This window comes from Artibeus jamaicensis, unplaced genomic scaffold (assembly GCF_021234435.1).
Source record: "Artibeus jamaicensis isolate MK-2021 breed Jamaican fruit bat unplaced genomic scaffold, CSHL_Jam_final contig_490, whole genome shotgun sequence".
NCBI lineage: Eukaryota > Metazoa > Chordata > Mammalia > Chiroptera > Phyllostomidae > Artibeus > Artibeus jamaicensis.
Window position 1 is genome coordinate 11,914,293 of NW_026521861.1, and position 24,198 is coordinate 11,938,490.

At 40.7% G+C, this 24,198-nt stretch overlaps 1 protein-coding gene and 1 pseudogene across 5 annotated transcripts in view; both read left to right on the forward strand.

Moving 5' to 3' along the window:
• The window catches only part of ATRNL1 (attractin like 1), a 506,958-nt gene that overhangs the window by 53,514 nt on the left and 429,246 nt on the right, over positions 1 to 24,198 (forward strand). For all 5 annotated transcript variants that reach the window (XM_053668567.1, XM_053668564.1, XM_053668566.1 and 2 more), the window contains exon 9: positions 16,609 to 16,792. In XM_053668567.1, coding sequence (XP_053524542.1) covers positions 16,609 to 16,792 — 184 coding nt within the window. The remainder of the gene's footprint in view (positions 1 to 16,608; positions 16,793 to 24,198) is intronic.
• On the forward strand, positions 20,263 to 20,883 carry LOC119040074 (protein max-like; annotated as a pseudogene).

Sequence of the window (24,198 nt, forward strand, 5' to 3'; positions counted from 1 at the left end):
CGTCTTCGGTTGCTCCTCAGATTGTTGTGTTTTATTCCTTGAAGACAACAGCTTCCGTCGCACTGTCCCTCCACCCCATGTATGTTAACCAAATGTTTTTATGGTTTCAGTACCCACTAGAATAACTCTTCTAATACCCGACCCCTCAGCTTTTTACCTCTCTTCCACAGATCTTGTTTTCCATCCTCCTTGAGTAGCTCTTGCCTGTTGTCGTACCTGCAGTGAAGCCCACAATTTCCATTTTGCCTGTCTTACTTCCCATGCCACCAGTGAGTTCAGCTTTCTCCCTCCAGCACCCAAACTCTGGGAGTCCCTCCGCCTCGCCAGAGCATTTAGTTCACCGCGTCTGCTTTCAGGTTCTCACGCTGTCTCGTCCCTACTTCCGAACTCACCACTTAAAGTTCACAGTCACCGCTGTCTCTTCCAACTCTCCACAGGGACTGTTTCATGCGTTTTCCTCTCTCTTCAAACTTGGCAACATTCCCTTCTTCATCATAACTCTCAGCTGGCGACCTGGCTTGTTATTTTACAGAGAAAATCAAAGCAATCTAAAGAGAATTTCTGCAGATGGGAAGGAACATTTGGAGTAATGGCTAATAAGCAGTGCTGCGTTGAATAAACCTGCTTACACGCGTTACTGCCGTGACAAACTCACGATGGCGTGGGTGTGAGTGTGGCTGTCCCCTGACTTTCAGATGAGCCCAAGCAGTGTTTCAGCAAGAGTCGACTTACAGATGTCCCGTGTAGAAAGGTGTTGTTTGACTTTGTTATTGGTGTTAGTTTGATGATAATGTTCAGGGAATGGTGATAGGTGTTATTTCCCTATTTTATAATTGTTCTAAATCATTTTTTATCCTCATGCTATTACAGTTGTCCCAGTTTCCCCCCTTTGCCCTCCTCTGCCCAGCCCGCCCGCCGCTCCCACAGCCCGTCCCCACTCTGCTGCCCGTGTCCGTGGGCCATTCGCATGGGCCATTTGTCCAGTCCCTTCCTCCTCTCCCCCTCCCCTGTGTTCACTGTCAGTCTGTCCCGGGTTTCCATGGCTCTGGGTCTATTTCGTTTGTTAGTTTATTTTGTTCATTAGATTCCTCTTATAGGTGAGATCACATGGTATTTATCTTTCACCAACTGGCTTATTTCACTTAGCATAATATTCTCCAGTTCCAAGGAATTTCTCTATATCATAATTAATGGAGATTTTCTTTGTGGCCTGATTTTCATAAATACTTTACAGACACTTGAAGAGGAGGCAAATCCTATGATTTTAAGGTATGATGTCTGAGATACTGTATATAGATCAAATCTCTGTGTTCATTTTACTACTTGGTGCTTCTATTCCTTATATATTTTTTGTACTGGATTTATCATGTCTAACACACTACAGATATTAGTGTATTTTTGCCTATTTCTCCTTGTATATTCTGGAACTTATGCCTTATGGACATTACTATTATGGATATTCATAATTGGTTCATCATTGTTGCAAATCGTGTCTTTTAATGTTATAAAGTGCTTTGCTTGTTTGATGTTTTTTGACCGGATTTCTGTCTTGTCTGACGTTAATACTCTGGCTCTTGTTCGTTTTGTTCCGGGGTGGTGGTCGGTGTTTTCCTGATAGACTTTTGCCTGTGTCTTCATTGTTGACCTTTCAGAACCACTTCGTTTTAAACGTATCTCTCGTGTGCAGCAGAAAGTTAGATTTTGCTTTGTGATCCCATCTGGGTTTTGCGCGTTTTCTGTACATGGTTTATATTTTTAATAGTCACTCTGTTGTCTTTTAAAATAATTACATACTTTCTCATGTTCAGAGGGGAGAGGCCCATTTTTATGTGGGAAGGGAGGCAGTTCTGATGCTTCCTGGCTCCTGTTCCTCATGTTCCTTCCTGCCTTCTGGGGCTTCCTCCCTTTTACTTGCTTCTTGCACAGTCCCAGCTGCTTTGGTATTTGTGGGTTTGTTCATTTTTAGTTTCTCTGGAAATTTATTTTTCTTTCATCCTCCCCCCCCTACCATATTTTCCTTGTTGCTTTCTATGTCTTCCCTGGGGTGAATAGAAGATTCAGAATTAAACTCTCACCACGCTTGTACTTGAACCGTAGATTTTGACTTTTGAAGTTCGAACATAAATACTTAACTACGTCTAAAGTTAACTGGTACTTTTGCTTTTCGCTTGAGCTCTGATCTACAGGATGCCATTTTCCACTGTCTTAACTCGTCTTGTCTTGTTCCAGACACGTTGGCATCATCAGTATTTCATTCTAGGGGTCAGCAACCTTTTCCATAAAGGGACCGAGAGTAAATATTTCAGGCGTTGTGGCCAGTGTGGTCTTTGTCACAGCTAATGAACCCCGCTGCTGTGGTGTGAAAGCAACCGCAGACTGCACTTGGACCCACGGGCAGCGGGGCTTCGCCCTCGGGTCTGAGTTAGCCTAGTCCTGCTCGAAAGAGAGGGCGTGTGTGTGCTGCGGGGGCCCAGCCACCCTGGTCCACATTTATTAAACATTTTGGCACGTGGGAAATTTCCGTTTGGATCTTGTATATGCAGTGAACTCATGGCCCACGTTCTATGACCCAAAGTTCTCAGAAGAAATGTTTTTTTCCCCCTTCAGATAGAGCCAGGGTAGAAATACACATTTTTCTGTCTGCTTCTACAGAGCAGGTTAAAGAATAACTCACTTTTTCATGGAGGATATAGTCCTTCAGGGATCTAGACTTTGTGTAGAAGTTCTCTGATCCATTACCCACGTGGGCTGACCTTCAGTACTGGCCATGGAAGCTGAGTCTCCGAGCCCCCCGATCGGGACACCCGCTCCCTACCCAGCCTTCCCACCGAGCGTGGTTTCTAGTGCGCGGAGCATATTGCATTCTTCATATGCTGCCCTTTTTCGCAGGAGAGTCTCATGCAGCCGTGAGACGTGGTGGCATCTTGCTTTCCAGGGGCTGACCAGAAGGCACGGCAGATTCATGTAAATTTTCTGTGAGTGGTAACATTGGTGCAGGCAGACCGATAAGTTCGTTGGCTGGTAGGTTTTTGTTTTCCTGTGGAGCACCGTGAATTACAGAATGTCAGTGGTAGTTTTGGTAAATCGTAAACTATTTCTGCACAGTTTCTTTTGGCTTATTCTATAACCAAAGTACTATTTCCATGTAAACTTATCAACAGGGCATTTTGGGTTTGATTTTTGTCTTACTAACGGCATTACTTGTCAGGCATACTTGCGGGTGTAGTCTTAGATGGAAACAGGAAGGATACATGACTTATGAGTTTTATGAGAATAATAAATGGATTATGAGTAGATTTTAAATTTTGTGAATTATTTAAGTGCAAAGCTCAACTTTTCTGTAAAATTATATCTGAATAATAAAATGAACTTACTATGTTATGTACTTCTAACGCATTTTGAATTTGGTGCTTATTGTTGAAAGTATAGTATCAAAAAATAATCTGTAGGTACCTTCAGTTTGAAAAGTTCTTACACAGAAAAATATACATAATGATGGGTAATTATAGTTTAAAGATGTCAGAATAATTAAGTTGTATATACCGTAGGCAGTGCTGCTTTAGGGAATGATACTATAGTAAGTAGGGCTGCTTTGAACATAAGTAATGAGATAATTTATCATCTGAGTTATAAGTGAAGGCTGATCTCTAGAGAGAAAGTTTAAAAGACTTTTCTGTGTATCCTGGGATTACTATACTGCAATATTAGTTAAAGCTGGTTTTTGTTTCTGTTTTTTTCCTAACTGATTTTAATGGCAGCAACTACCCAAATGTAGGTCGGATTTACTTTGAGTATCCTTACATGTTTAAAGCCTCTAGAAAACTGAGAATTTTCTTGTTTAATTAAAGAATGGACTCTCTTGTTAACCAGCAGTGTGGTGAGAGTCTCTGAAGAGAGAGCCGACATCTAGCAGATCAATTCATGAAAACAAGGGATTTCACTACATAAAAATTTACCCTGAATTATACTCTGAGGATATTAACCTCACCATTATGTAGAAATTTGAACAAGAAACAGAGTGCTCTCAGTTAGCATACTCCAAAATGACCCCTTATTAAACTTTGAATAATATCGAAAATAACCATGAAGTATTTCTGGTCCAGTGCTTACTACCCTGAATGCTCTTGGAGATTTTTGTAATAATACGATTTCAAACAAAGGAACCATCCAGTTAACTTTAATTATCTTAGCATGAGCCTTACCAATGAACATTAAAACAAAATGAAGATACTAGAGTATATTTTTGGCTTCTGAGTTTTAGGCCATCTGTTGATCTAAGGAGTGCCTCCAAATGGCTTACAGAAGCACCTTTGTGGTTCCACCTGGTTCCAGACAGACACAGTGATGCATACCAGTGCTTATCAGCAAATAAGGCAGGTATTTTCCTTTACCTTTGCAGAACTTATTTCCAGCGGGGTGATGCAGATAATCAATAGTAAATGGAATAGGTGTGCATATTGTATGATGTGTTAGAAGATAGTACATTTTATAAAAATACAGCAAGGTGCAGAGATTGTGAATTCTGAGAGTGGAGGGGGTTCAGAAGGCCAGGATAAGCCTCAGTGAAGAGGTGAATGTTAATCAAAGAATTGAAGAAGTAGAGAGGCTTGTTATGTAGCTAATCGGGGGAGGGGGCGGGGACAGGAGTGTTTCCTAGAAGTAGGAACAGCTAATGAAAAGCCAAGAACATGCAGAGCATGTTCAAGGGCAGCAAGGAGTGTGGAGGAGGTCAGAGAAGCAATAAGGGGCGAGATCAGAGGGCTTTAGCTAGCCTTTGTTTTTTCACTCTGCACGAAATGGTGAGGTGTTGCAAGCTTTGGGCAGCACAATGACAGAAATTTTAAATGAACCGTTCTGGCTGCTGTGCTGAGATAAAACTCTGGGGAGAAAGAACAGAAGCAAGACCAATGAGGAGGCTGTCACAGTGATCTCAGCAACGATGGTGGCCTAGACCAGGGTGGGGGTGGTGTTTGGAGATGAGGAGGATCAGTACATTTGGTTCATGTGTTTTTTTAAAATATATTTTATTGATTATGCCATTACAGTTGTTCTATTTCGCCCCTTCATTCCCCTCCACCCTGCACACCCCTCCCCCACCATGCCCCCCTTTAGTTTATGTCCACGTGTCTCAAGTTCTTTAGATTCTATATTTCCCATACTATTCTTGCCCTCCCATCTATTTTCTACCTACTGTCTATGCTACTTATTCTCTGTACCTTCTCCCCCCTTCTCCTCCTCCCACTCCCCTGTTGCTAACCCTCCATGTGATCTCCATTTCTATGGTTCTGCTCCTGATCTGGCTGTCCTCTTTGTTTTTGTTTTAGGTGTGGTTGTTAATAACTGTGAATTTGCTGTCCTTTTGCAATTCATATTTTTTATCTTCTTTTTCTTAGATAAGTCTCTTTAACATTTCATGTAATAAGGGCTTGGTGATGATGAACTCCTTGAACTTGACCTTATCTGAGAAGCACTTTATCTACCCTTCCATTCTGAATGAAAGCTTTGCTAGATTGATCAATCTTGGATGTAGGTTTTTGGATTTCATGACTTGGAATACCTCTTTCCAGCCCCTTCTTACCTGTAAGGTCTCTTTTGAGAAATCTGCTGACAGTCTGATGGGGACTCCTTTGTAGGTGACTGTCCCCTTATCTCTTGCTGCTTCTAGGATTCTCTCCTTCATTTTAATCTTGGCTAATGTAATGATGATGTGCCTTGGTGTGTTCCTTCTTGGGTCCAACTTCTTTGGGACTCTCTGAGCTTCCTGGATTTTCTGGAAGTCTATTTCCTTTGCCAGGTTGGGGAAGTTTATTATTTGTTCAAATAAGTTTTCCACTGGTGGCTGTTCCTCTTCCCCTTCTGGTACCCCTATAATTCCGATGTTGGAACATTTAAAGATGTCCTGGAGGTTCCTAAGCCTCTCCTCATTCTTTTGAATTCTCGTTTCTTCATCCTTTTCTGTTTGGTCATTTTTTTCCTCCTTCTGGTCCACTCCCTTGATTTGATTCCATTTCCTTTCCATCACTATTGGTTTCCTGTGCATTTCCCTTCATTTCAATTAGTTTAGCCTTCATATGTTCCTCTAATTTGTTTCATGTGTTTCTAAAGTGAAACCAGTAGTTTCACTGCTGAGGGTTTGAATGTACAATCTGAGATGACAGGCTCTTTGGCCTGAGCAGCTGGAAAGATGAAGCAGCCATCAACTGACGTGTTGATCCTGAAGCAGCCTGAGGGGAAGGATATGTGAAGGTCAGCATTTCAGTCTGGACATTTATATGTGGTATCCATTAGACATGGCAGCAAAAGGGTCAAGTAGGCAATTAGATGTGTAGGTCTGGGGGTCTAGAGGGAGACGTGGGCAGGAGATGTAGATTTGGGAGTTTTGAGGATGTAGATAGCATTTGAGGCCATGAGACTGGATCAGGTCACTAAGGAGATGGGTGTAGATAAAAAGCAAAAGGGATTGAGCCCTAGGGTGTGCCAGTGGTAAGAGGTAAGGAAGAAGAAGGAAAGAAGCAAGAGTGTGGTGAACTAGAAGCCACATGAAGAAAGATTTTAAAAAGGAGAGTCACCCACTCTGCTAAATGCTTCTGTGCTGGTGGATCAAGTAAAATGATGACTAAGGGTTGGCCACTGAAGTTCGGACTGCTCAGGTCATTGGCGATCCTTCTAGGGACGGTGTTTGTGTAGTGGGTCGGTGCAAGCCCAGCTGGGCTGGGTGTGGGAGGGAGGAAGAGGAGTGGAATCAGACAGCTTCTCCAAGGAAACTTGCTTATAATAAGGGGAGCAAAGGAGTGAGCAGCAGCGGGCAGGACATATAGGACCTGTTTAAAGGGTTTGCACAGAAGCAGACCAGGACACAAGGATTCAAGTGACAGAATTTTACTTGGGAAAGTGCAGGTAACACTCTTAGGATAGTTGAGGAGTAAGCTGGCATGAGAAGGCAGCCCTCAAAGGGGCCGTTCATCAAGGCAACTGGCAGAGTGGGGTGGAGCCTAACCACCCAGGCTTTGAATCAACACATCATATTTGGAATTTCCTTAATTATAACACTCGCAGTTAGATCATGAGTCTTGTGGGCCGTGTTCCAAAATCAGTCCTTTCTTTAGCTGAAGATCTGTTGCATTCAGTGTGCTGGATTTACAGTTGACCTTGGTACAAGATGAGTTTGCACTGCATGGGCTTACTTACATAGAGTTCCCCCCCTCAATAAATACCTAGAGGTACTGTTTTTTTAAATATACTTTATTGATTATGTCATTACAGTTGTCCTGTTCCCTCCTTCATTCCCCTCCACCCTGCACATCCCCTCCCCCACCATTGCCCCCTTTAGTTTATGACCACGTGTCTCAAGTTCTTTAGATTCTATATTTCCCCTACTATTCTTGCCCTCCCCCCTATCTATTTTCTACCTACCTTCTATGCTACTTATTCTCTGTACCTTCTCCATCCTTCTCCTCCTCCCACTCCCCTGTTGCTAACCCTCCACGTGATCTCCATTTCTATGGTTCCACTCCTGATCTAGCTGTCCTCTTAGTTTGCTTTTGTTTTAGGTGTGGTTCTTAATAAATGAATTTGCTGCCCTTTCACTGTTCATATTTTTTATCTTCTTTTTCTTAGATAAGTCCCTTTAACAACTGTTTTTTATCGGTGATTGGGAGTCTGTGGATGCGGAGGGCTGACTGTGGCCTTGACCTACACTATTTTACCTGGGGGACGCGAGAGGAGTTTGGTCTCCTTCAGGGGGTCCTGGAACCAGTCCTCTGCAGATACTGAAGGACAACCGGTGTGATTAAGTTTTCAGGGAGTTAAATGCTATATGCAGATTTTCAACTGTGTGAGGGGCTGGCGCCCGTAAGCCTGTGTTGTTCAAGGTTCAGCTGTGTATGGAAGTGTGTGCAGATGCATAACGACATGGGACTGAAGAGAATAGCTTGTGTGGAGCACACACAGATCTGTGTGACAGGGACATTTTTCCTGAGAGCACCCTGAAGTGGAACTTCTAAAAGTGATGTATGGTTGTCAGGTGCTTAGAGGTGACAGTAATCAACAAGCTGCTTACACAGAATTATTAGAAGAATCAGGAAAATGTGTAACGTAGAGGTTAGCTTGCAGTAAAGGCTCCAGAAACTTTTGTTGAAGTAACAAAGTGGCGGTAGTCTTTATAAAAGTATAATCATGAAAAGACGCTTGTTGCTGTACAACAGTATTTACTGCCTTTTCATGTTCTGGGAGTGGTTTAATTTTTTTCTAGATTCCTGTATTTGTTTATAAATGACTATGAGGCATATAGTGCTTTTTATACACTTTCTTTTTGCATTTATATTCTTTTTCTTAGAAGTTAGCTTCAGAGGACAAATCCTACTGTGTCTGTCTCTGTGTACTTTCTAGTACAGTACCATACACTAAATGCTTGATAAATATTTGTGGAGGAAGGAGTAGGGTTTTTAGCAGTATTTTTTCTTCTACTATTCTTGAACTGGTAGATTTTAATACTATGTGCTCACCCATAGCATTTTATTTTCTTTTGATGTCTACAGTTGATATATTTGCTCAACATTTTTCAAGAACATTAGCTATTGCTACTTTTTGTTATAAACAGCAGTTTTGTTTACACATTTTTCTTCCTGTTTGCTAAAAAAATATAACCATTGGTTGGATATTATTTAAAGTTTTCTCTTTATAATTTGTATAACTTTGTCTATTATGTCATCAACATAGAAGTAATCATGTCTTACTAACAAAATAACCCCAAAACTTTTTTGATGGCTGGATATTTATCTTAAACAGCATAACCGTTTGTTGTAGTCCTTGAATTTTCTCTTTCTAACCATGCTCATCATTTTTCCCCCTAATTTTTGAAAGGGTTTTCTGCCTTTCCACTGTCCTGAAATCTAGAATTTCTTATTATGAATTTGTGTTTGAAAGTGGCTTGACCACATGGACACGCATGCTTATGTGACATATTGTTTTATTTACTAGTTTTTGAACTTTAAAAAAAAAGGAAATACTGTTTTATGCAGCTTTCTAAGCCTTTCTTTGATTTCGTTCCCTGCTTTCCCAAGGCTCATCCGCGTTGTTCCGAATGACCACAACGCACTCCGCTGTATCACTGTGTTCACCGTACGGCTCCCAGTTCACTCACCCGTGCTCCTGTGTATGAGTTGTTACATTGGGTACCCATCAAAATTCACCCACAGCAGCAATTCTGAGACATCTTAATAAAAATATTACATTTTAAAAAATAAAGGAAAAATCCTCCGTCTCTTCAGGCAGAAAGATGAAACATCCAAGGGCAAGAGATTAGATTAGTATCAGATTTCTTTTTTTTTTTTTTAAAGATTTTATTTATTTATCTTTAGAGGGGAAGGGAAGGAGAGAGGGAGAGAAACATCAATGTATGGTTGCCTTTCGTGCGTCCCCTGCTGGGAACTGGCCTGCAGGGAACTGGCCTGCAACCCAGGCATGTGCCCTGACTGGGAATCGAACTGCGATCGTATGGTTCACAGGCCCGAGCTCAATCCACTGAGCTACACCAGCCAGGGCTGTATCAGATTTCTTAAAAGCAGCATACAGATCTAGGCAAACATGGAACAAATTTTTCAAGATACCGAAGGAAACCAAGGACAGGCTAAAGGTTTATATCTTGCCAGACTGTCCTTCAAATGTCAAGGCTGTAGAAACGCCAGTTTGAGCACGCTAGAACTCAGATAACTCTGTATACACGTGTCCTTACCTGAGAAATCTACTCGAGTAGAAATGTGCAGACTTTTTTTTTTGGTCAAAGTCTAGATAGTAAATAGTTTAGTCCACTAGGCAGTGTCTGTTGTCATTGCCCAGTTCCGCCATGGAAGCCGTACACAGGCAGCCATATAAAGCACACACGTGAATGAGTGTGGCTGTGTTTCACTAAAGCGTGATTTACAGAACTGGCGATGGGCTGGGTTTGGTCTGTGGCCTGTAATTTGCCAACCCCTCTCCCAGAGAATAAGCTTCCTGTAATGTCGAGGTGAATGGGGGCACTTCAGGTGAAAGACTGATGGAGAACCTTTCCCGGGTTTAACTTTAGAGTGAGGACTAAAACAGGGGTGTGCGGCTGTCAGTAGGTGAGTAGTGTACACGTGTTACGTGTTTTTTCTTAAATGTGTTTTTTTCATTTTTTTCATCACATTTATCTCCCCATACCATCTTTCCTCTCCACCCCACCCTGCCCATTCACCAATGTGACGTGTTTCGTCCAAGTTAGAAAGAAAGAAACTGAGAGTGGGAGGAAAAGGGGGGTAGAGAGGAGAAGCGGGATGAGGTCGTGGGCTGGGGCACAGCGGGAGCCGAGGCAGCCCTGGGCCTCCTGGCGGTCCGCGAGGTCCTGTTGCCCGCAGTGTTAGTTTTCCTGCTTGGCAAGCCTCACTGTCTGTGTTTTATGTTTCATGTTTCATTTTCTCTTGGAAGTCTTTAAAAGAACAAAGGGAACATTTACTCATTTACTAGATATGGAATATTCTGTCTGTAACTATTAGATGGGATTATCGGACCCAACCATGTTTCAAGTAAATAACAGTCCTTCTGAAAGGAGGAAAAAATAACATATCCAAGTGACTTAGAAAATTTTTTTTGGTTATTTAAAAAATACATGTTTATTGATGAGAGACAGAGAGAGAGAGAGAGAGAGATACATTGATGTAAGAGAGAACATTGTTTACCTCCCATACACACCCTGACTGGGGACCAAACCCACGACCTACGTATGTGCCCTGACCGGGAATCGAGCCCATCGAACCCCCGACCTTTTGGTGTGTGGGACTATACTCCGACCAGCTGAGCCTCTCTGGTCAGGGCCCACCTGACTTTTTAACACAGTGTTCGGCAATGTGCCCCCACAATAGGTGTGGATGTGGGGGAGAAATGCACATAGTCTGTTAGGTTTGTTTTCTGAAGGTTTTGGTGAAGCAATTCTGAAATTATTTTATGTGTATTGTTAGATTGAAAAAACTGAGTCAATGTGTTGGTGTTGTTGGGCATTGCACTTCTCAGTGTGGAAGACAGGAGATACGGCTGTGAAATGGGGAAGGAGGAGCCCTGCTTGCGTGGGTTGGACTCGGAGGTGTCCGTGTGAGTCTTGATCAGGCAGGCAGGTAGTTACCGTCGTAGGTTCTGAGGGGGCCCAGGAGCTGTGACACCCTAGCAGCGAGCTCACTGATCATCGCTGTCCCCAGATCCAGCTTCTCCCTACATCCCCATGAGAAGGACGCAGGGCTCCTTGGAGGGACAGCGGACTGCGGGGCTGTGGCAGGAAAGCGAAAATAACCCTGGTCCGTCCTGTTCTGTCAAATGAAGGATGTGCTCAGGAAGAAGATGGGTCCTGACGAAGAAACATAGGCGCAGCTTGGAGGGGTCTGGTTGGTAAAGCCCAAGACTGTGTGAGCACCAAAGTAATTTAAGAAAGTACCCTCATCAACTACAAAGCAGTGAGAAAACAGAATTCGTGAGCTCCTACTGATAATGGACAGACAGACACAAACAGAGGAGGGGAGAATTCTCGTTCTTAAACAGAATGCTGACTGGCATTGTTGGGGTTAAAAATCATAGTGAAAAACGGGTTTTGGGAAAGAATCATTGGGGTGCTAAGTCTGGGGTGGGGGTGAATTTTTGATGAGATGTGCACGGTATCTAAATGTTTTCCCCATGGACTGTTTAAGGGTGCAGTGGAAAAATAGTACCCACAGGGTGCAGAAATCCATTGGTACCTTGTGTGGGTGACCTAAATCCGCGTCACAAGCCACGGGAAATTGGACACTGTTTGCCTCTGGACATGATACTGCTGAAAGAAACACCGTGTGTAGCCGGGTTGGCAATTTTTTTTTCTGTGAAGCCTCAGTTAGTAAATACTTCAGGTTTTGTAGATTATCCTGTCTCTGCTTCTTCTACCCAGTTATGCCACTGAAATTTGAAAGCAAGCTGCAGATAATGTGTACATGACTGAAGATGCCTGTGTGCCGATAGATCTCTACTTAAGGAAATGAGTGGCGGGCTGGGTTTGGTCCATGGATGTAGGTTGCCAGCCCCTGGCTTACAAGTATTCTGAGTGGGAGCACATGCCTAAATCGAATCACCAAGCAATCTCACACAATCCCCAAAGGAGGAGCCTTTTATTTTAAAAGGGGAGAGCTTTAGTCTTCAAAAATGTCAGCGTCATGAGAGGCAAAGAAAAGCTGAAAAATTTTCCGGTTAAAGGAGGCTGAGTGAACCTGGCAGCCGAGTGCTGTGGGTGGTCCCATACAGGGCTGTACACGGGACGCAAGCTCTGAAGGACACCACTGGCTCGGTTCACAAGCTGAAATTTGTGTGTGTGTGTGTGCGTGTGTATAAACGTGAAGTTTTCTTGAAGCTGATAACTGTAACATGGTTATGTAAAAGGAAAATCTTTGTTTAAAGCATATACTAAAATACATATGGGTAATAGGAATGATAAAGACAATTATTTTGTACAACCATTGGTGAAGCACACGGGACAAATGTTAATCATGCAGTAAGTAGTGAATCCGAGTAATGGGTGTATGGAAATCCTCTGACTACTCTCGCAAGTTGTTTGTACCTTTGAAATTATTTGCAAATAAAGTGCCAAAAATAAAGGAAGTAGATGCATGCTTTGTATTTGGTAATGTAGGATATAGAGTTGAGATGAAATCATAAGAATCCCTGTGAACTTGCTTTGGCAGTTCTCTCACTAAAGGAAGCATCAGTTTGTCCTTTTTGCTTTGAATTATGGCTTTTAGGGAATCTGTGCATCTCTGAGGAGAGTTATAGCTGGTTTTAGTAACTTGGACCATAAAACTCTTCTGGGCTAGTCCCGAGGGAAATTTATTTCACTGTAAGTTTGCCATACCTCATAGACTGCCTAAGAATTTCAGTGTGATTCTCAAAGTTTGTATGATATGAATGGTTTGCTTTAGTATTTTTCATGCTTTTAGAATTTGGGTGGTGTATTGGGAAATCATCATTAATGTCATTTTATGTTAACTTTTTCCTTTTGATTCAAAAACCATTACGTATGATTTTGGGGGAAGTTAATTTTTTTCTTCTATAAGTGTAGATGATACTACGTGGCCCTCTTTAGCTTTGACGAGTACATATTGTCACCATCCTGTGGTGACTTTCGAGTGGAAGTGGAACTTTGCTTTTCAGCAAACTGGTGTCTGAAGGCAGAGGTCTGCAGACAGGTGTATGAAGTGGGGGGAATTAGGAATCTTTAGATTCTAATAGCAGATTTAGATACTAGTAGCAGAAATCGCCCTTAAAACATAATTCAGTCCCAGGAATCATAAAACATAGACTTTTATTGGTCCTAAATTAGGCTTGGCATGCTGTGGAGTTTCATTTGTGAAGAAGAACTTTACAGGACTAGTTTGGTAAACTAAAACAGTTTCAGTGCAATAAGTAAAATGTTTTCATAAGTCACTATCAATACATCTGTGTGACAAAGGCTGCTGTTAACATCAAATGCATGTTTATATTTTCTCAATGAAATGTCACAAAAGGCCTTAGTTTTGGTAAATGAAATGATCATTTTGATTATTATTAAAGTATATGCTTTTAAAACTTTACAAGCTACATAAATATGTATATTTGAAAATACACATATGTTATGTTAAAAAGTTAGTAAACGCGCATTCAGGGTGCAGAACATTCTTGTCTTTCTGTCTCTGCTTAACATTCTTTCAGGGATGGACATACCAGTCCCTTGGAAGGCTGCCATTCTGTTGCTTTATGTATTTAAAATGTAAGGATTTATATTTGCAAGAAGCATGCAGTTGTAATCAGTGCTTGCTTTTTCATGACCGCAGAGAACTGTACATGTGCATGTAATCACTCTTCTGCATCCTGGCCCTACAAATATTGTGAGATATGTTATTTTTATTTATTTTTGAAATTTTGGACAAGCATCCCTACTTCAGTCTTCACATAGCATGGTTTTATTCATATCCTATTGATAATACCTTGATGTAACACAGGCATTCCTGATATAAGGGATGTTTTCTAACGAATAATAACAGCAGCTAACATTTACTGAGTCCTTACTCTGTGCTGGGTAGTGTTGTAAGCACTTTACACATATTCACTCTTGCTCAAAGGGAACATGCAAATATATGCTCTTTGAACCCATTTTACAGATAGGGAAACTGAGGCACAGATGTCTCACACAACTGACCATTGATAACTCAGTAGAAGGATGATGTAAGTATAAAATACACATTGTCATCTTAGTCACTCTCTCTGGACAAACTGTACTTCGTAATGACCCATTTAAACCTAACAGAACTTAAATCGAGCGTGGTGTGTCACCTGATGTGACACCATTACTTTCCCTTGTTGTAGAGTTGATATTAGTATTTTTAATGCAACTTAGAGTTGTATTTCACACTAATATTCTTATGTTGACTCGGAGCCAGTCTAAAGGAAACAAAACTTCTTTCTTAGTCTTTAGTTTTTGCTTTTAATGTAACTGCTTGTACTGAAGCGAGGTGTACTCTGTGCTGTACTTGTCTCCTTGATGTTGAAATGTCATCACCCTTATTGTTAAATAATGTCAGCCAATCATTGCTTTTGCTCGTAATTCTGGTACCTAAAGCTTTAGTCAGCTCTCCTTCTATTGGGCCAGCGGTCATGTAAGAAGTACAACTTCTTTGCCATCATCCTAGGAATCGACAAAGTATGTTGACAAGTAAAAGATCGATGTTTACTGAGCCAAAATGATACCTTGTAGTGTGTGCACATTTCCAAATGCAAAAGTAATAAACATATAGTGAGGGTGAGAATCATAATTTTACATTTCAAGTCTATTACTTGTATCTGAGCAAAATTATTTCCTTAATTTTCGTCTGAAACTACCATGTCATCTGTGGGTTCCTTGACTGAACTGCCAGTGACCGAACCTTGAGAAGTGCTGCTGTAGTAGGTAGGAACACACACCTTGATGTTAGGTCCATGTCACGATGAACTTCCTGTTACTAGCAAGGCGCATGTATACTTTTAAATTAAACTTTGACTTTTGAGACAATTTACGTACACTCGTGAGAACCAACAGTGTTCCTGTGTTCCCTGGAGGCAGTTTCCCTTGGTGGCGCCATCTTGCAAAAATACAATGTATCGCAGTCTCGATTTTTATATCAATACAATCTCATGGTCTTACTCAGATTTCTGCAGTTTCCTTTGCATGTGAATGTATATTTGTCTATCCACATTTTTGCATGTTGTTTCATGTATCTACCACCGTAGTCAAGATATCACTACAAAGATACTTCACATTGCTCTTTTTATTTTTTTAAATCAAGAGCTCAAGGGCATGTTATTGATTTTAGAGAGAGAGGAAGGGAGAGAAGAAGAGAGAGAAACATCATTTATCGGTTGGCTCCTGTATGTGCCCCAGCCAAGTATTGAAACTGCAACCTAGGTGTGTGCTTTCGTGATCGAACCCAGCCTTTTTTTGGTGTATGGGATGGTGCCCCCACCAACCGAGGCCCCTGGCCAGGGGCTTCACCTTGACCTTTTCAGCCACACCCACTTCCCTGTGCTCTCACTCCTCTCTCATCATCAGCCCTTGACACTCACAGCTTTGTTCTCCGTTTCTAGAATTATCTTTCAAGAATGTTATATAGTTGGACCATTTCTGTGTAAAGTAACTTTGATATATAAGGATCTACATCTGTTCTTTTATTATTCATTTTGTTTCCTGTTTGGTTTTTTTGGGGGGTGTATGTCCCCCCTCTGGTTCTATTTACTTGCTTCTTGTGGGTTACTTGACAACTGTCAGAATTTCATCTTGATGGACTTACAATATTCTTGAGTGTGATATCTTCGTATGGTTTTCTCAGAGGTTGCTCTGGGTATAAACAATATACATATGTAATTAATTATAATCTCCCAGTATCAACATTTAAAAACTTGAAATGAAGTATGGAAGTGTCAATTTCGTTTAGGTCCCCTCACCTTCCCCACTTTTAAATATCATTGTGTTGAGTAGTAGATGATGTTATCATTTTTGTTCATCAGACATGATTTAGAAATCTCATAGAGCACAAGGACAGTGTGGACTCAATATTCTACTCCATTCGTTGATCTTTTCTGATGTTCTAAGAGTCCTTTTTTTAATAATTTCATATCTGTTTGAAGGGATAAAGGGCCAGCACAGTACTAAACACTGTTAAAGGCAGACACCCCACCTTTTTTTGTTATCTTTGTATATCAGTGACCAACTCAGGGCCTGATACACATATAGTAGGCTCTCATCAGCTATTATATTTGTTTCAGAATTATTTACAAGTACAGAAATGTATGTAAGAATGAAGTTTGCCTTTTCCTCTTGCGCATACAAAGGTGGCATTTTCAGTGTTTCTGAGTTTAATCTACAGAAAGACAAATCCTACTCGACTTCAATCCCTAGCACCTAACATAGTAACTAGCACACATTTAATAATCTTTCCTTGATTAAATGAATATTAGGTGTACCTTACTCATCAAAAGGTGGTGGTAGAATTAACCGGGTAGTTTGGCGAGGTATTGGCGATATTCTTAAATACTACTTGAAGTTCACGTTTTATCTTCCTTCTCTTACAGCATCAAACACTTGGCTTGTTTCAGAAACCAAAGGAGCTATTGTTCAAGGCGGATATGGCCACACCAGTGTGTATGATGAAATAACGAAGTCCATTTATGTTCATGGAGGCTATAAAGCGTTACCAGGCAACAAATATGGATTGGTAGATGATCTTTATAAATATGAAGTTAACACTAAAACTTGGTGAGTAGTTGAAGCAGAAGTATGTTGAGAGAAAATTGGCACTGTTCTATTTTACATGTGTGTAATAGTGGTGTTTATTAAATATTTTCAGTGAGACATTCTTGGCCTTTTCCCATCTTTATTTCAGCTAATGGTATTGTATTCTGTAGCAAAGGCTCAAATGAATAGATTTTTTATGGAGCCATTATTACTGAAAATGATTTACTTTAAAGTGGTTTCAGGTCCTGCAGACGTACTTATTCTGTAAGTGTTACTCGTACTTATCAGCGCTGACATTATATTTAATTCAGGCAGGAAATTTTGCTTACCAAACTTTTAGGATTGCTATTATCTGCCTTGGGATTTGTTCTTCCTTGCTCTCCTGTTTTATTGTTATTTGTAAAATTCGAAAACATTTCTTTAGTGTTAACCTCTCATTTCCTGTGAAATGCAAAGCTTGTGACATTTAGCTAGATTTTCCTTTTTTGTTATAAAAATGCTGCATGGTACATCTTGTACTGTTCTCATGCACAAATGCAAGAGTTTCCCTAGGGTATACACTTACAAATGAGGATGTTCCTATCCTCAGATTTGCTCCAGGTTGCCTAACTGCTCTTCGAGTGGCTGGTCATGCGTTCTCCACCAGCAGGGTTCCAGTGTCCCCATTTCTTCATGTTCCCACTGATGCGTGGTAGCTGTGAGGAGATTTTAGTTTTGCCAAAGCAGTGGGTGTTCTGATATCTTATTGATATTTTAATATACAAACCCCGACTACTACTGTGAATAAGCATCTTTTGTGTGTTCATTTGCCATTGTTTCTTGTTTAGTGAATTGCCCATTCATAACCGTCATGTTCTCCTGATGTTCGAAATATTGTTAGTTTTTTAAAAAGTTATAGATTAACTTGGGAAATGATTCCTTTGTTGTTTTAAGACTACACATTCTTTTAAACTTTTAGCACAAAGTTCTTTTACATTACACGAAATAGTTTTCTACCAAATTGTGATTTGTTATACCTCCTTCACTTTCAAACATATATTTTAATTCTTATCTTACTAGAAGGAAGAAAGATAGAATTTTTAAAAATGAGGACTTTGGGTGATTTTGTCAGTTTTCATTAATTCTAATAAAATGCAATATTCTTTATATTTTTATAAATAATAAAATTAATAAAACACTTTTTTGTTTTATGTAGGTTACACACTGCATTTTATTTCCAATTTTAGTATTTCTGACATCCTCTCATTGACTTTGGGCTGGGATAAAAGGCAGGACTCTGGTGTAGTGTGAGACACCGTCAGTCTGCTTCACGTGTTTTGCATGTATTGGAGATGCTGTATCACATCAAAGAGGCAAAGACAAGTGCTTCTGCATGGCAGGGTTCACGGTAGTAATACCAGGCACCGCAGTATGTGGGGAAGGAGCTTATTAAAAGTGCATGAGCAAGAGAGACATGGATAGTGTTTGAATAAAACCACAATGAGAGAGTTAGCTGTCGCTTACCACGTGAAATGAAGTTTGCTCAGATTTTACGTGATTACCTGAAAATTACCCGCAGTGAAATTCTGCATAAAATAATATAATTATCATCTTGGCAATTTTAGCACACGCACGAATAACACTGTTTACTTGTTCCTTAGGGGAATTTAATAAAATAACTTGTAAATTATTGTGAGTACTTCATCCAAATATGTTATAGATACTTATGATACTTTACTGTTTTCCTGGGGTCTGCATTTTTAAAAATTTTGTAAAATTGTCAGTGAGCACTTACATGGTATTTTTCTGTTTGTAGTCTTCTTAAAGCTTTGGTGCTGTTTGTGAATTTATTTTTCAAGTTCGTTGTTACATATGGACTATAGTGTGTATCAGCTTTATTTGCCAAGTGTTCTGTTATTTTCAAATGTTCCTGTTATGTGTCCATTGCACACACTAATTTTATATTTTTGCTACATCAGAACTGGTTTTATTTATTAGTAGATATAGTTTAGTGAATAGGCTACTTTGTTGAGATACTAGAAAATGTGAATTTGTAGGGATTCTTTTTCATTGGCGAAATGGGTTATTTGGACTATTATTTGCACTGGGAAAAAATTAGGAATTACATCTTTTGAAGACGTCGGTGCACTGCTGAGGAACTGAGAGTTTGTGGGCCAGGATCAAGGAGGGGTAGAATGCCAAGGGGAAGTGCGAGTGCCATTTTGAGCAACTTCTGTTCTTAAGACAACTATAAATCCTGAAAACTCTCCCAGAAGTGGAGTAGAGCTTTTGTCAATCACTGTAAAGGACCAACATTGGGTTTCCAAGTGTGCCAAGGACAAGGGACCTGGCTACACACTTGAAGATTTAGTCTGGCCCCTGAAGGTCTAAACCTGTTAGCAGGATAAGCTCACCTTTGAATCATCATGGTGTTGCATTGGGTTATGCTGATCTGCTCGCAGCCTAGCTAGTTGGCAGGGCAAAAGTCAGTCCTCACTTCAGGGAGATAATAATACATAGAACCTCAAATTATTTCTTCAGTATATCATGTGCAAAATTAGGTATAAAACTGAAAAAAATACTAAGGCTTAGAAAAAACAAGATATGGGAAAAAAACAGCCGTTAGAAACACATATAGGACCATGGTGTTTTTAGAAACCTTAAAATGATTGGAATTTTATGCCGAAGGACTTAAAATATAAAGTAGAAAATGTTAGCAGATGACTGGAAACTTTTACCAAAGAATCAAATGGAAATTAGAGGAATGAAAAATACATGGAATGAGTTAAGAATTTCAACTCTTAAAGTTTCAACCCTTAAAAAACTGTTAAAGTTCAACGGCTTTAACACATCCAAGGAGAGAATTAATGAAATGGTAGATAGGTCAGGGAAAACACCTACTGAAATACAGAAAGAAACCAATAAAAATTAAAAACAGAAAGAGGTATAAGGTACATGTGCAAATGGTCTGTCGTGCGTGTAACTGGAGTCCAGAGGAAGAGAGAGAAAATAACGGACCACACTGTTTGAAGCCCGAATTACCGATAATTTTCAAAAGCGACAAAAGATACTGAGTCACGAAGTGAAGAAGGGCCATGAGCTCCAAGAAGGATAAGGACAAAGAAATGAACACTTAGAAATATTGCAGTAAAATGAATGAATTCTCAAACGGGAAGGGAAGTATTTGAAAGCAGCCGGAGGTAATAAAAGGCATATTTCCTTTAAAGGATCAACAAACACTAAAGCGACACTAAGACTGACAACTGACTTCTTCACGGAAATAAATGGATCTAGAAGGCATGGTGTCTTTCAGTGATTGAAAAAAAGGACTGTCAGCCTAAAATATTGCAGCCAGTGAAATATCCTTTAAAAATGAAAACAAGAGTGAGGAGGTGGTTCTTGCCTATGCCATGTGTGTGTGTGTGTGTGTGTGTGTGTGTGTGCGCGCACGCGTGTGTGAGAGAGAGAGAGCAAGTGAGTGAGGTATATGTGTGGTGGGGGACTCACTTGTTGTTGGTGACTTCTCCCTCCCCTCCACCCTTCCCTGCCGCTGCTGCAGAGGCCGCGCCCTGTGCCCAAGGAAATGAGAGACAACGATGACAGCGAGAAGCAGAGCGACAAAGAGCAACTGAGGTTTCAGTCTGCAGCTGACACACGGCTGGTCATAATAAGCTGGGACAAAAATGCAGGGACCGCATCAAAGACAGCTTTCAGTTTTTAAGACTGATCCCATCACTCCAAGGGGTGAAGGCAGCCCGGGCCCGAATCCTAGACAAAGCCACAGTGTATATCCAGTAATGTGAAGGAAAAACCGCACACACTGGCAAGATACCAAGGACCTCCAGGGGCCGAATGCACTTCTGGAGCAGCAAGTCCATGCGCTAGAGAAGGCGAGGTCCAGAGCCCAATGGCAGACCACCCAGCCCTCCTCAGACAACAGCCTCTTACCAACCAACGCCAAGGGCAGCATCGCGTCTTCCTCGGTTGGGAGCTCAGACTCCAGCTCAGAGTGGGAGCACACGGAGCCCCAGAGCAGGAAGAAACTCTGGATGGAGGCCAGCCGAGCTCCGTGGGACAAGCCAGGAATGAGACGGTGTCCTCCATCATCTCCTCCTCTTTCAGTCCACCCTTAGAACGCTTCTTCAGAACCATCTAAGAGACTATTTTTTTTCTTTCTTTCTTTCTTTTTTGAATTTTATTTTTACATGGAAACTCTTAGACAATAGCTGTCATTCTCCTTCGCCATTTCCACTATTTTTTTAAACATTTTCCTTCAAGCATCACCTGTCCCCACCAGGAATTTTTAAACCAGAACACCCCAACTCGGCAGCCTTTCCTGAGGAGGACAGACAGCCGGCCCGACTCTGAGCACACAGTGTCCTGACCGCCCACCAGCTCCCCCAGCCCTGCCTGCGCGGCCCAGAGGACCTCCGGCCCTCCCGGCCTCCCTGCACCCCGGCCCACTCCCCTCTGTTCGGCAGGCTTGGGGGTCTGTGGACTGCTCTCCTTGAAGGAGATGACCATTCTAAGGAGTCTTCAGAATACTCCCTCTTCTTTTTAAGGATTCCCTCCCCCCCCAAAGCTATTGATTGCTCCTGTTGAAAGACCCAAATCCCTGAAGAAGTTTGTGGTATGAAGAGGTGGGGACGCGTTTTCAGCACAGAGTCTTTGGCCCGTTTCACTCCTGCTGGTCTTCGGGAGGGCTGCAGGAGGGCTGCGTCACACCCCTGGGGTATGTGAGGGGCTCGTCCACGGTGAAGGGGCAGCCGCCAGAGGTTGCTAAGGAGCGGGGACTGGGTGGGATAGAGGTTTTTATTGAGGGACACTGATGATGTTTTGATACTTACTTCCTGCTACTGAAATTTGAATGAGTGAACTGTCCTTATTGCTGCTGATGTCAGTATTGCAAAGTGACAGATTTGTAATGATGAAGTTTTTCCAGGTTTATGTCTAAGAAATAGATCCAACTGGTTTTATATGTAAGTACCAGGAGTAATTTTCCTGCACGCAACCCCTTTCTACCCTCACCCCCACCCTCTTTCTGCGGTTCTGGAACCTGTCCCCATGGCGCGGTCCAGCCCCCGTTCTGGCTGCGGTCAGCAGACCCAGTGACAGGTTTTGTGTGTCTAGGCCTCATTTCTTTGTCTTTTCCTCGCTCCTTCCCCAGCATTGGCTGGTTTCTAGTGTGTACGCCGTGGTCCCAGTCCGTGTTTGATTCTGTCCCGTGGGAATGTGAAGTCTGTTGAGCAAACCTGCCGAAGGGTCGCCTTTCACGTTAAGGCTTCCTTCCCCCTTTGGTTTAAGACTGTAAATGAAAAACTGTATTATCCTTAAAAATAAAGGCAACATAAGGACATTTTATAAGAGCGAGAATTGAGAGAATTTGACAGGAGCAGACCTGCAATAAAGGAAATAAATAAATAAATCGATAAAGGAAATGCTAATGAAGTAGAAGAAAAATGATTCCAAATACTGGAAGGAATACAGGCATTGAAGGGGTGGATCTAAGTGATCATTTGTTATATGAAACTATGATAGTAATAGAGGCTTAAGTATCAATTTAAGTGCATGATAATAAAGCTGATAAATCAGGAGAGAGGTTAAACGGTATTAAGAAACACTGAGGGTCCTTATGTGAGAATTGACAGAAGAGCTAATATGTAGTAGACAGTAATCAAAGATTTAAATTGTAATCTTTAGCTAATAACAAAAATTGAAGTAAAGTAGTATGTATCTGACAAGGTAATAAGGGGAAAATGAGGATACTACTTAACGGCTTTTTAAGAGGAGAAGAAAGCAATGGGAAGGGGACAGAGTAAAGTTGGGACAAGTATAAAGGATGTAGTAAGATCATATATGTAACCCCAAACATGTCAGTAATTACACCAAATGTAAGGCAATCGATATTCCAGTTAACACTAAATGAAACAGACTGAAGAATTCTAGCCCAAACCTAATGGTTTTGATTTAGGTATAAAAACAAAGCCCAGCCACATGCTACTTAGAAAAGATACAAACATTATAAAAAGTGTTTAGAAGAGTCGAAAGTAAAAGGATGGTAGGAATATATATTACGCAATCACAAAACGAAGGAAAGTTGGTATAGCTATATTGTCAGGCCAAGAAGAATCGAAGATGGGCACCAACCTGGAAGATCTAACGGTTCTGTATTTACATGTAATTCATGACACTGTGTGAAATAAGGCAAAAATTCATAGGGGGAAAGGGAGAACTCATAGTGGGATATTTTTAATCCAGGTATCTTGGTAATCTAGTGTAAGGAGAAAAATTAAAAAAAAAACCCAGTAAATATACATAATAAAAGATTTGAATAGCACAATTAATAATCATGTGTTCTTTGGTGTTTGAGAGCATATTACCTTAGGATTGCCATGTATACATTGTTTTCAAATACATGGAGCATTATCTAAAATTTACCATATGCTGGGTTTTAATACACGTCTCAAGAAATTTAAAAGTATTAAAATCATGTGAAATCATACAAAGTAAGGGACCACAGTGAATCGAACAAAAATGTAACTAGAAGAACCTTTATGTGTCTGGAATTAATAGACTACTTAAAACTACTCGGTCAAAGAAATTATGCTTAAAATTAGAATATATTTTATACTGAATGATGGCACATCAAAATGTGTATGATGCCACCAACAGGGACATTTATAATAAAAGGTTTATAAAAGCCTGACAGTCAGTTGTCTAAATACAACCTTAGGAAGTTAGAAAAACAAAGGCAGATTAATTTCAAAGAAATGATGAAGTAAAGAAAAAGAAAGGGAATATGAGATAAGAGCACAAATTAGTGAAATAGAAAAAGTGATAGAGATGATTAATATAGAAACAAAAAATTACCAAAGTTGGTGGTTTGTAGAGAGTAATAAATAGATAAATCCCCACCCAGACTTAGATACAAAGATCACACTCAAATGACACACGCTAGGATGAAAAAGGATGTCACTAAAGACCCTACAGACATTGAAAGATAAAAAGAGCATATGGTAAGCGGCCGTATGACAGTGAGTCTAACAGATCAGATGAACCATGTCAAATTTCTAGAGAAACAAAACATCACAATCGACACATGAAGAGACAGAAAATTAATAATCTTATATCACAGAACTAGAGTCTGTAATTGAAACCCTTGCCCCTTAAAAAAACCCCAACAAAACAAGATAAACCAAATCCCCCAAGCCCAAATCACTTTACTGGTGAATTTTCTTTAACATTTAAGAAGTAAATACTTAAGGAATAAAGAACACCAATCCTTCATAAAATTTTATAGGACAGAAAAAAATCATCTTGAAATTTATGGGGCTAGCATAACCTTGATGCAAAAATATGAAAGACATTTTATGGGTGAGGAAAACTATACTGTTATCTTTTTCATTAACATAGATACAAAAAAACCTCAAAGGAATCCAGCAGTTTAT